The sequence below is a fragment of the Anarhichas minor genome, unplaced genomic scaffold (assembly GCF_050575085.1).
Source record: "Anarhichas minor isolate MPS153535 unplaced genomic scaffold, ASM5057508v1 ptg000026l, whole genome shotgun sequence".
Taxonomy (NCBI): domain Eukaryota; kingdom Metazoa; phylum Chordata; class Actinopteri; order Perciformes; family Anarhichadidae; genus Anarhichas; species Anarhichas minor.
In genome coordinates, this window is record NW_027466472.1 from 10182027 (window position 1) to 10196019 (window position 13993).

Sequence of the window (13993 nt, forward strand, 5' to 3'; positions counted from 1 at the left end):
AATATCAATATATCTTTATATATACAAAGTGGCTTTACATTGGGCACATTGTGCAGCATAAAGGAGTTGGGTGATGATTAGATATTTTATCAATTTCTTAAGACGATACAATATGAGCTGACATCACAAAGTCTCCCACAATACTATTTTAATTTGATTCGACTCAGGGGCCAGCATTTATTATGAGACAATATCAGATGCCCATTTAACAGTCAGTTAGACTTATATCAACTCTCTGGTCTCTGCAGGAAGGTGCCTTTGGATGGACATGGTGACACAGACGTGCCATGGGAATTTAAAAATAGAGATATCGCGAAGATGATGATACAAATGGATGTTTTCTTTGCATCCATTATATTTGATCGTTGATCATAAGATCGATAGATCAATGGATCAATACACTCTGCCCCTTTCACCAAATGTCTAAACAGTACACGGCTCGACAGGTTTCCCGTCATCTATATGCATAAAAGTAAAGAAAGAATCAGAGTGAATACTCACAATATCTCCAAATATATCACCATAAACACGTCGTAAATACTTGTGACCGCACAACCCTTAGGTGATGTCACAGGGGGGGGTGTTGTGCAGATGTAGTCGAACAAATTGGCAGATTACAGACTGAGGCTGCTCTACACAGTATTCTCACTTTCTGCCTTCAAGCTAGCATCCCCGAATGAGTGAGTGACCATAACTGACAAGTGTCACAGCAACAGCTCTGAACCACATTGGAACAGAACATTTTTATTTATTTATTTTTTTTTTTAAATGGGAAGAGAAACAGAGCAATCATCCCATCTTACCTGCGGCCTCCAGGACCATGTGCATTCGGACTTTCGCCTGCTCTGCTGGAGTCTGCAGGAGAGTGACGGACAGACAACAAGAAGAGAAAGTTAGGTTAGTATCCCATCCTGCTGCCTGAGTTATCACAAAGCGCAGTTCATAACAGGACCGACAGCCCCCCCACTGACACAACGTTATCTATGTAATCTGCAAAACTGTTGTGTCCCTTAGGCATCGATATATTTTACCCATGATAATCCTTAACTGCAACCATTAGAGTGAATGTTCCCCCCTTAAACTGTCCTCACAGAGCACCAAGGGACAACTTCACCAATCTACGAGCCTAATCATCTGTATATAATAAAAAAAACCTGCTGGTGGAAAAACAGAAAGCAACAACATCTCTGACACACCAGGGAGAATCAATGAGGAAGAGATGAAGAGAAATTTAGAGACAAAGAGAGAGAGTGAGAGGAGAAGGGAGAAAACAAAAGCTGCTGTAACAAGTCTTTGGAGAGTTGGATAAGAGGGCACAGAGAGCACATTTTACAAAGATCACAGCCAAAGACTCAACATATTCCCCATCCCATGTGTGTGTGTGTGTGTATCTGAAACGCTTAGCGGGCATGAATGGGGGGAGGGCCTTGTGCTTTGACAGCTGTATTGGGAGGCGCAGCCCATTTTCCTGACATGCCCTCAAAAGGGTCTTGCTGTAATTCCAATATCACTGCTATTAGATTTGAGGGTCTTAATTGTCAAGGAAGAATGATGGCTACGACAGGGCTGTAAAAGGCGAGCAGGCTGCAGATTGCTCTCGGAGGGTTTTTTTTTTTCTTTTCTCTGGCGCTGCCGTGGCACCAGCGGCCCTCGTTACCATGCAGCGGTGGAGACGGTGTGTAGGATTAGAGAGAAATTAAATGCTAATGGGGATGGGATCTGAATCTGCTGCCTGGGAGCATCATTTAGACGACAGGGCCGGGGCGTCGCTGACAGGCAGCGCTCCCTCCCTCCCTCCCTCCTCCTCCTCCTCCACAGACAACTTGCCTCTTCCTCCCACCATTCCTTCTCCCGGGTACCCACCCCACCCACAGCAAAAAAAAAATCTGATTTATCAAACTGTAAACTTGTCACTTTGTAAAAACGTCACCTTTCGGTGGCAGCCAGGGAAATATAATGACCCCCTTTAATGTAGCGATGTCAGGGTGCTGTATTCTAGACGGAGAACGCACATCAAGGCACTGCAGACAGACTGACGCACACTTAATGCAACATCGATGTGTGTGTGAGTGTGTGCGTGTGTGTATCCCCTGTAGCAGGTGACATAGTGGATCACGCTCACGCTGACTGGCACTGCTCGACAGCTGAAATTACTAATCACTATTATGCTGAGAAGAGGAGGAACACTTGAGGCCTTCACCCACACACAGACGTATACACACACACACACACACACACACACACACACACTTTCTATTACCCCTCGTGAAAAAGTGATATGGGCTAAAATCTGTCTTTTTTTTTGTTGCTTTCAAGCATCTTCTTTACAGCAAAAGCGAGTTTTACAAGCTATAAAATAACCCAATTAAATGGTACAGGGCTTAGCCTGCTAAACACTGAGAATGACACAGGAATCAGTCTTGGTGCAACCGGTCTTTTAAAGCAACAGCACATCACGTCGTAACTAACCTGATCAGTGTGTGCTGTGCAATCATCTTAGTTACAGACTTTCAAAACGCCCCCGTCAGTAATTACATTAGCATTTGTTTACATAGGCCTTAAGGCATGTGTTAGTCCATGCATCCTCAATGCACAAACACACACACACACACACACACACACACACACACACAGTCCTGCCAGCTGCGGGTAATACAACACTGAATCACACAGAATAGAAAACTACCGCTGCGTTGTCTGCCGCCGTTAAAACTTTTCAAGCAACTTCTTGTCCTGCCGACACAAGTCGGTGATGTCAAAGCGCTCATGGAAAAACACCTGCTCTAACATCAATGATTGGCGTGCGGCCAGCGGTGTGTAACATTCTTAAAAGTTTTAGTATTGCGCATCGCAGCAGTGTTCTTCCATGTGTGATTCTGTATTGAATTATTATTTTTAAATAAAAGCAGAAAAGAGAAAAATAAAAAAAGGAAGAATCAGGACAAAGCGTGTGCTTTCCTGCCTAAAGAAACCAAATGAAGGCGAAAACAGGCCAATTAATATCAAATTATCAAGGGATGTAAAAGATACTTAGAAGTCAACTCACAACTAAGCAAACATAATGATACAGAACCCACACACAAGCACACGCGCACGACATCGCATGTTTTCGCTTCCCGACAAACTCTCTATTTTTCTCTCTAATTCACACACGCATGCCCACTTCCTCTGTGTGTAATTCATTAGTAAACAATAAAAAAGCGTTAATTGTGCTCCCCAGAGGCAGAACTGTGTTCCCCCCCACTGGGAAAGAGGCACCCGCTGCATCTGAAGAGGCTTCGCCCCTCAATTAGAACTGCGCCTTTTCCGACTCACACAAACAAACATGAGACTCGGAGGGAAGGACTCTCTGTGTGTGTGTGTGTGTGTGTGTGTGTGTGTGTGCATTTAGAGGGAGGAAGTTGGGAGTGTGTTTTGGAAATGAGCAGCACAGGGGCTTTAGATTATCACACTGTGAGGAGAGGGGAAACAGGCAGAGGGGGGCAAAAAAACAAGACAGACAGATAGATTTAGTGTTTTTGTTTTTGTTTTCTTCAGAGACAAACAGAGGGAGAGTGCGACGAAGAGGAAAGGTCAGGAAGAATGGCTCAGACATAGCCATCAGAGAGGAGTTTTAGAAAGTACAAATGTAGAGACTAATGGTTAGTACCAAGGACTTTACAAGCACTCTCAATTCAGTGTCTTGCTCGTGGTCACTTTGACATTCAGGACAAGGAGAACCGCACCACTAAACCTACGAGTAATGGATCATCTGTTTTACTAACCGAGCCACAGCCGTCTTAAAGGCGGGAGTACGCTTGAACATCAAACAACATGTCATCAAACCACGTTTCACAGTCGTTCCGAACGGACACATTCAAAGGCGGGGTGACAAGCCGGCCAACATAGAGAAGTTAAAATCCTGCCTTCTTTCCTTTCCTCCACACACAGAGACAATCCCTGCCACACATACGTGTGACCAACAACATACAGTAGGAAATGTATTTTTCTCTCCCTCGAGGTGTAAAGGAAGGGCTTTTTCTTTTTTATAAACATCCTCCTTTTCAAGTAGCTGTCATAAATGAACCTTCTATTTTGGGATTATTATTGCCAGCACTGACACCCACACCCGCTCGACTCGGGCTAACTCCTGCCCTAAATGTGGCAGGAAGTCCTGTGTGCCTGCGGTAGGCCTCCAGCTTGTTCCCTTACCTCACCACAGCGACGACAGACACACCGAGACACGCTTAGCTGAGCCTAAGTGCACAGCGTCTGTCCCATTAGTCAAAAATAAACACGTCCCATTAGAAAAATAAATAACACGCACTCGGCTTGGTTAAAAACAATGCGGCACAGTGTATAATGAGGCACTGCATGCAGGAAACGTCATCTATTTGTAGTCATGGTCTGGCCAAAGGGACTATTATCATTATTGGGCCCGAGGCGGACCAGACAAAGCAAAGTATGGTGGGTCAGCAAATTAATAAATGCCTGTTAGGGAGGCCAAACAACGGTCAGATAGGCCGTAAATGGCCAGACTGTGGTCAGATTGTTAGACCGCTTTAACTCGCTCTATCCTACCAAAACAAGAATATATTTACGACGGAGCAGGAAGAGACACAGGAAAAAGAGAAAGACTTAAAAAAGTACGGTTTAACAGCAGCATACATCAAGACTCATGCAAGCAGACGAGCAACACTTTTGGTTACTTTCAGTCATCGCCTGCTGACGTTATCCGTCACTCAAGCAACGACCACCATGTTCAGTTCCAGGCTCAGGCTCAGCTCTGCTCTGCTCTCATATGATGGTTACTCTGTCCCGACTGCCAGTGCTGTCACAGAAGCGTAGCACCCACCCTCCTGTACCCCCCCATCCCCAGGTAAACACTGTTAGCTGAGTCAGCACTTCCGCCATTGCTTGCACCGTTAACACCGTTAGCTACGAGCCGGCGGCTCGCTGTCGACATGTCGAGAGGCAATCGAAATCTGGCACCTTTAAGAGCATCAAAGTTTCAGGATTACTGTTGAAAATGACAACATAACAGATCAGCTAGCTGTTATCTAATTGTAAACCTGCATTTAAATATGATAAAAATAGAAATGTGATGTCATAGATATAGCAGGTGTAGCTTTTTAAAGATACATTAGGTGAGCAACCACATATTCATCCATTCATCGGAGACTTAATTGTTCACAGTCCTTTATAACCCTTTAAGTAAATGTTTGTTTGGTGATTATAAACATTCATTTTGACATACTTGAGTATTAGTTTTAGAGATAATGCAAATAATCAATTTTCTTAGTGCTGACATAAACCAAATTAAATATAGTTATGTAAATGGTGTATGCTCACGAAGCACAGAGACATCCAGAAGGACAGATCGGTGACTTTGTCTCTATGTCCTCTCGGTGAAGTAAGTTTGCCAAAGAAACTTCTTTTTTTCTTTAACAATTTGTAGGGACATAAAATCACCGCTGCTGTAAAAATGTGTGAATACATTCTTATAAACAATATTAGCATTTGCTCTTCCCTGCTCCCTATACTCCACCCAAAAGTAAAGAATCTGACTGAATAAATGAATGAATACGATTCAATGTGGGTTTGAGTAAACTCACCTGACAGTTTCAAAACACTATCTTGAGCCCATCTGCGGTAACATTAACCTTAATTGCACCACTGTGAGCATTATTATCTGTCAATAAACAGTTTCAATATACACTCTCTTTATGCTGGAGTTGATATGCTCAATATTCATCTCATTATATTTTTAAAGTCTTCATCTGTTTCCATTTTCTTTCATTTGTTGCATTCTCCTCATCGACTCCTCTTCCTCTGCGCCTCCCTCCCGCTCCCCCTAAACACACACACTGATATATCCCAAACCCCAAAGAGGACAGGGGAAAACAGAGCCCCTAGAAAATGCAATACTTCTGTTTTTAATATCGAGGTCTATAAGATCAGGGCAGAGATGGGTTCCATGGCAATATGTTTATTTATATATTTTATAAGGAGGGGAAAAAAAAAAAATCTGCCTATCAGTGTATGTATTTGGGGGGCCTGGGCCACTGTATCGGAGCTCATCTTATATGAAAAATAATGTTGTGTATGGCTATACTTTTATATATAATGGCAATATGGGATCAGGGCTCTTTTACAATGTGCCATACTTCAGGCTAGGGCTAACAGCATTTTATGGCCCGCCAGCAGTTCATCTTCATGTCTCAGGCAGGCAGGAGCACTGCATAATAATGTCGTTTCCTGCCCCCAAATGCTATTTCACAGGCCGGGGCTCATTTCTCAAACTTCACCACTTTTACAATTTCCCAAACTTTTATTCCCGTCATTATTACCAACAAGATTTCATTACGTATTTAGAATGTAAACAAGTCTGAGTAATGACACTCCCCCGTCTCCCTGGAATCATTCCCGCTGATGGCTCTGCTGCTATCTCACGCGCATGTATTCATACGAACACACACACACACACACACACACACACACGCGCACACACACACACACACTAAAACATGCACGTGCAAACAAACACACAAAGCCCCATGCACTGCAGTTTTCCCACATACAACCATACAAGAAGTACACATACAAATATAAACTGCCCCAGACAAGATACAACTCAAAGGCAGTAATTTACTGCCCCGTGTGCACGCGCGTGTGTGTGTGTGTGTGTGTGTGTGTGTGTGTGTGCGCGTGGAAGCGCATGCATGTATGTGTTCCTGATAAAAGGGGGAGGCGGTGGGGGTGAAGGGGGGGGGTGTAAGACGGAGAGAGTTTTATACTCAACTCACATAAATCATGTAGAAGAAAAATGAGCAAATGTGCAGGCTAACTCATCTTCTCCCCATCCGGAGAAAATGAAATTCACTGGAATACCTATCAAAACTGCAATCATCCAGAGATAATATCTTCTTTGGTCTATCTGCACTTTCCGATTTAATTTCCTCCATGCCCTTGACATCCAGCGATACCATTAAGATGAAGCACATACAGTAAGGGAGTAGTTCTCACGTTTTGATATATGAGATCTCGACGCTTAATGTAATATCATCATTTGAAAATTAATGCAATCTTTCTTTTGTTTGGGGGAGGGGGGGGGGGGGGGGAGGGTGTTTTTTTTTGGAGACACTCGAGGAGCGAGCCGACGTGAGACAGGCAACACGACGGAGCGCGAGACAGTGATGAGGACACATGAAAAGGAGACAGAAAAATAAGTGATATGCGAGAGAGGAGGGAAAGACCGGGGAATACTTTGTGGACCCCCCCCTTCCCTGCCAGAATGACATGCAATTACGTCTGGGCCTGCCCCGAGTCAGAGGTCACTCAAATTACTCCATCATTTAGCCGCGCCGCCGAGATGAGAGAGAGAAAGAGACCACCCCACCCCACTCACATCCTCCCCACCCCCGCCGCCACATCAAATATCATGAAATCATTAGTGTAATAAGCATGGAAATCTGTTTGCAGATTATCAACACCCCCCCCCCCACCACCACCACCTCCCCTTGCCCTCCTTTATCTGCCCAGAATATATATATGTCTCTCTCTGAGCCGTTTTCACCTCTTTATCCTATACGATCATATTAGAGAGGAAGAAAGACAGACAGAGACAAAGAAAGAAAGAGAAGGAGATACAGTGAGAGATAAAGAGCTGGTGTTTAATGAGACAATTAAGGACGGAAACAGAACAAAGAAAAGAAATGATCATTTTAAAACGTCTGACCTCCGAACTCCCCTCAACTTCTTGTATTTTACACCAAGACAGCTCAAAGTCAGCTCACTGCCATATTGAGTCCTATTGAGGAGGGTTTGTCACATGCTTGGTGTGCGAGTGTGTCGTCCTTCCCAACTACAGCTGCTGTTGCCTATCTGTCAGTAGCCCAACACGGCTATTTGCCGGAGTAAACTCTTCAACTCGCCAAGGGACGCCATCAGCCATCCCTGAAGAAAGCCATGTGCAATGCAAGCCTGGTGACGCTGCCTTTTCAGATGACAAAAGAATACAAAGTGATGCGGAGCACCTTTGCATGAATACAGCGTCGATGCAGTACAACACTTTCACACGAAGAGAATCAGAAGGTCTTTAGAAGACACAATGCCCCCAAAACTTTTTACTTTTAGTTTGGGGAAACGCTGGGATTAAAAGAAGTTTCCATTTTTTCCATTTTGGTATCCGAGCATATTCCTGTGTCATCATGACGTTAACAACCATATGGAGCTACTTGAAGAGAGTTTTTAATACTTTGCTCCACTGATGGTGAACCCATGTATTGTATCCCTGGATTACTTTACTCAACAAGTACAATTTTACCATCCGGCTGACAATGACAAGTTAAACAGCTGACCTCATCTAGTAATACTGATACTGTCTGAGGAAAGGTGTAAAGGCCATTTAGGCAACAATGGTTTGAAGAATTGTCGAACTTAGTGACAAAATTACCGTAAATCATTATTAGAGGGACAACTACACAACACAGAAATTAAATTTCTCTGACAGCAGGTTGAATAAGAGTTAGATATGGTAATGATTGTAGTGATCACTGATTGTGTGAACTATAGCTAAGAAATTCTGCAGGAAAAAGTAGATTTACTGCACAACCTTTGAGACTTAAGGGATCAATTTAAGCTTCTGAATGGTGCAGAAACATTTGAATTCATCATTTAATACTGAGACCTATTTTTCCACAAAAAAATGAGATCACGAAGGGTTTGATGAATTACTTTTTACTTACTACAATTTGGTGTAAGTACCGTTCATATGCAAACAATTCCATTTAAACAATGTGTCTGTTGTTAATACGATTAAAATCACAAACTTTAAAAGGACCATCTCAAAGCTTTCACAAAATGTCTACTGTGTCCCATCAAGACATCAACACAAAGGCTCCAATGACAACACAGATGTGTCATTTCAGTTTTCTGTGACTTGTGACCTCAACCTGAAACCCCAGACTGATCCGCCTCCTCTGCTCTCTGCTCTCCCTCTCTCTCTCCCTTGTTCTTCCTCTACCCCTCTCTTCTTCTACCCTTCCCCGGGCAGTGTGTGTGTGTGTGTGTGTGTGTGGTAGAACGATGAGTACAGCTGCTGATTGAGCCAGTAATCCTGATGAGGCTGATTCCTCGTGTATTGATTGAGCTGCTGGCTTTCCACCACTTCGCTCTTAGAAGCTGTGCATCTGGACTGATTAGCTGCTGTAGGCCACCTCTTTCACTATGGCTCCATTTCTCCCCACAGCAAGGCATAGCCCAACTCAAACGTGTGTGTGTGTGTGTGTGTGTGTGTGTGTGTGTGTGTGTGTGTGTGTGTGCGCGAGTGTTCAAAAGCAGAAACTAACGCAGAGCACTGGGAGCAATTAACTTCAGTCTTTTTCTCTGCATCGCTACCTATGCATCCTCGCTACCTTCAGTCGATCTGCTGAAAATACGAAAACAAAACAAACAGGAACAATACAACAAACCTCAGACCACATAAATCTTAATTGCACACCTAATTACTGCACCAGTCGTTCGCTCACACAGTTAACTTAACAGGAGGAGGCAACGTTAGTATTCATCATGAAGAATCAAGCGCAATAACCATTTGAACAGAGGCTTGATTGTCGAATCAGTCTGAAAGTTTCCTTTTGTTGTTGTTGTTGTTAGTGAACAACAGAACAGCGTACGACTGCTATTGCAAATGATCTAAATCAATTAAAAGCAATTCCTCGATAGAGACCCGGTCCAATCATATGACTTGAGCTCGGTGACACCACGATAAGTGTCAATATGGTTGATGCACTAATCTTAAGAGCAGTACATCAACAGAGAGTCATAAATGCCTGTTTAGAAATCTACAGGGATATATGTTGCCAGGCACAGCGCCGGGAAAACGGCGTTTTTTTTTTTTTTAAACCGCCCTGCAACTCTACCTCAGAGGGAGACGAGCTCCATTATTTACAGTTCTCTGTCCCGAATCGTAATCAGAGTCTTGCGCTCCCCAGGCAGCAGACGACTGGGGTGCAATCTCCCCATGAGCATAAACACAACCATAAATTCAAACACTCAGTATTCACGTATTCAAATTCCCAGAGATATATATATTCAAAAAAAATAAAAAATACACTGGTAAACAAACCAATGTGTGTTTGTGTGTAAATGTGTAACGGTAAACTCTGAGCTGATCCTGGTAAAGACTACGAATCAAATGCGATGTAATAATCTGTTACTCTCCTCTAAAACTTGCCAAGAAACATTAACACAAACACACTCGCGTGTGCAATCCCAACTGTGTAAAAGACATTCTCGTCTACATTCCTTAGCATTAGCACTGTTCTGTATAAGTTAAACAAATTTGAATAAAATTATAATATGATTTACAATTCAGGGTAACTTTGGCCTGATGCAAGTGTGAAAACGTGAACAATCTGCCCGTACATATTCTGTACATTATATTTGTCTGCAATATAAACTGACCCGGGATCACTTATGTCTTATGGAAATGAGTTCACATTCCTCCGCTTGCCTTTAAGAGGAAGACTCATCTCAACACGAGACACACATTACCTAATGTTCGCCAAGATGTAACTGCCAATACACATATTGATTAATACTGTTTATGCAAGTAATCCTCTCTTGAATAATTCAGACCCCCCCCCCCTTTATGGAGTACCACATCAATCACACCTCCAGACCTGAACCGTCTCCGAAGCCAAACTAGACCATTACGATATCGTGCACTATATTTAATGTCCGTCATTTTATTTAAGTGTCTGAACTCAGTGAGAAATCCATGCACTGTACAGTGCCCTCAAAAAATTACCACAGTGGAACAAGAAGTAGGGAGCGGTGAATTAGAGACCGCTGTAGCCAAACAGTGCTTAGTAACTGTATTATAGCCGTACATGTAATAATAGCTTTAATAGCATTAGCAGTTTTGAGGTAAACTGTGAGAAAAATCTGCGAAAATCACTCCAGTCTCTTTTCCCACTTCAATCAGAGTCAATAATATGGAACAATTCTGCGACTGAGCTTGACGACGTTGAAATCTGACGTCAACTTGATCTGGTCTGCCGCTCGCTCAAGTGGAGAGTTACTGCGAACTGTTTGAATGTTCGGGGTCGGTCATTTGTGTGGCATATTCAGGGTCATTTGCGTAGTGCGTGGTGGGGCGGGGGGGGTCATTTGCGTAAAGGTGCTGGGAGCTGCAGGTTTAGTATGCAGGGAGGCGAGGGAGGGAGGGCATGTGACATCCACAGAGAGCCAGGACCCTCGCTGACCCCTGTCTATAATTCATCCCCAGGAATAAGGGGCACATCAAACCTCGGTTCCTTCCCACCCAAAAAGAGGAGAGAGAACCTTTTCACTTTGTTGCACGGCTCTCTGACCCCGTATTAAAGCGAGGAGCGAGAGAAACGCTGGAAAACGTCGGCTATTAAATTTTCAGGGCTGTCCCGGGAGAGCGTTTCCAGCGGGCTCCCGATTCACGGATTGGGAGAAGACTGAGGAAAGGCCCCCATGCTGACAGGACGAGGGAGAGGGAGAAGGAGAGAAGGAGAGAGGGAGGGTGTGTGTCTGAAAGATTCTCCTTTCATTCATCCATGAGCAAACAGGTATGCACACATGCAGAAACCCTGCAAATATCCACAACAAAATGCAAAAATGAAGGTGGATAACCTGTCTGTGTGTGTGTGTGTGTGTGTGTGTGTGTGTGTGTGTGTGTGTGTGGGCAGAATTTGGGATAAATGAAACGCTAATATAAAAGGTGGACCAGGCCCTAGGGGGCACACTCCCCTCCCTCTGTCCCTGTTTACTACACTTTCTCTGTGTCTCTCTCCCTGCCTGTAACTGCAGGTATTCAGCTCCAATGCCAGAGGTTTCATTAGGAATGCAGATATCAAAGTGTGTGTTTGTGTTTGTGTTTGTGTTTGTGTGTGTGTGTGTGTACTGTAGGGGATAGAAGGGGGGTGTCAAATAGAACTTACCAGATGTTCTAATCTGCCTTTGATGTTCGCGGGGTCCCTGCAACACAACAACACATTTCCACTACTGTAAATAAAGCGCAGACACAAAACGTCATTTAAAAAAATTTAAAACACACAGAAGGGAGAAGAACAAACTGTGTTCAAGTGTGTTTGAATGAACATTTCGGAACCAATGAACATTTGAACCATTTTGTGAAACAATACCTTTAGCTAATTCTGATTAGCTGGAATATATATTTTCATTATTAATTAATCAACCCATTATTTTCTCAATCAAAAGAGTCGTCGTTTGGTCTAAATCAGTCCATCAGACCATCAGTCAAAAGGTTTTGAGTTTATTTTCATAGAAGATCAAGAAAAACAGGTTGTTTCATTATTTGAGAAGCTGAAACCAGAGATTTTTTAAAATACATTTTTGCTTAACAAATGACTAAACAATTAATCGATTGTCATGTGAGTCCTATTTAGTTCAGAATTGTTTCAGTTCAAATGCAGTCAGCAGTGGTCATAACCATCTTATTGATTTTCTTTTCAGTTATGAGCTGGATGGAAATGGTTGTGCAAGAAATTGATCTTTATGACATCAAAAAGGTTTTTTTGTAAAGCAAAAGGAAAAGAAAACAGATGAGGAAGAATTATCCTAATTGTTTCCTTTCAGACTGAAGTGCTGTGTGCGTTAGTGTGCGTTTGCATACACACCAGACAGAGGTCAGCTAATATTGTTGGCAGTCATAATAATAATATCCCAGTACAGGGAAAGAACTCAGTTTATTATCTGTGAATTATAAAAAAAAAAAAAAAAAAGTGTCTGTGTATGATTATCAGGGTAGCAACGGCAGAATGGCGAGCCATTGAAGTGGAAGAAGAAGAGGAGGGAGGGGGGGGAGGGGGGGCAGTCGGTTTTAAAAAGAGCAAATTGGCAGTAAATAATAGATGCTATTTTGGCACATTTCAAATTTGCAGCAGTGGAAATCAACAGATCAAGAGAACACAAACAGCCCCCCCCCCAACTCTGGCCCCCCATTACTGACAACTCCACCCCGGCCGTGGGGGTTCACAGTGTGCATGTGTGTGTGCTGAGAGAGAGAGAGGAAGGCTTATCGACAGGCTTCAGTTGCTAATGCAGCCAGCAGCATCATAGTGTAAATCTACACCATCTCTAAAATGACATACTGTGTAATCCATCCCACCCTCCTTCCATCCTTCCATCCCTCCCTCCATCAGGCCAAGTACCCAGTGTGACCACAAACCTATACGCCATTCATTTCTGAACAGCGGTATGAAGGAATGACTGAAATGTAAACAAAAGTAAGAAACAACAAGAAAAGAAGTGGTGAAGAAAGGATGTTTGCCGAGCCACATGCAGACAAGTCAACCACTTAAGGCAAACTTCATCTCGCTGTAATTACATTACATTGTGACAAACATCCCGCCACATTCATTATACATGACGGGCGCCCGGCAACCAGACAGCAAGACATTTGTTACCGTGGTGACAGTGTGTGTAATCCGCTAATGAAGCGCAATTAGCGAGAAACAATCCAACACAGGGGAGACGCGCTCGATCCCTCCTCCTCCTCCTCCTCCTCCTCCTCTCTTTTCCCGTTGCTTTTTTCTCCCCCCCCCCCCCTCCCCTCGCACTCCTTTTTTATAACCACGTCTTTTTTTTTCTTCCCCCCTTGTCTTTTATTTTTGTGATCCAACCTTTATTAAGCTCTTCACTTGCATTTAATCTGCCACTCTGTCATCTGTAGTCTTGACTTTATCAAGGGCAAGCTGTCCAGCACTGTCCGCACCAGGGCCGAAGGGATCACTCTATCCATTAGATGCACACAGCTGGCGCACACACACACACACACACACACACACACACACACACACACACACACACACACACACACACACACACACACACACACACACACACACACACACACACACACACACACACACACACACACACACACACACACACACTCCATTTTACATCCTCATCTCTCTTTTCAAAACATCATATAATCTGCTGAGGTCTTCAGGGA

The 13993-nt window shown here is 43.5% G+C and overlaps 1 protein-coding gene across 1 annotated transcript in view; it reads right to left on the minus strand.

Moving 5' to 3' along the window:
* Positions 1-13993, minus strand: part of rsrc1 (arginine/serine-rich coiled-coil 1) — a 106694-nt gene that overhangs the window by 54102 nt on the left and 38599 nt on the right. Inside the window, exons 5-6 of the mRNA XM_076100200.1 lie at positions 11955-11991; positions 804-855 (exon numbers count right to left, since the gene is read on the minus strand). Of these exons, the coding sequence (XP_075956315.1) occupies positions 804-855; positions 11955-11991 (89 nt within the window). The remainder of the gene's footprint in view (positions 1-803; positions 856-11954; positions 11992-13993) is intronic.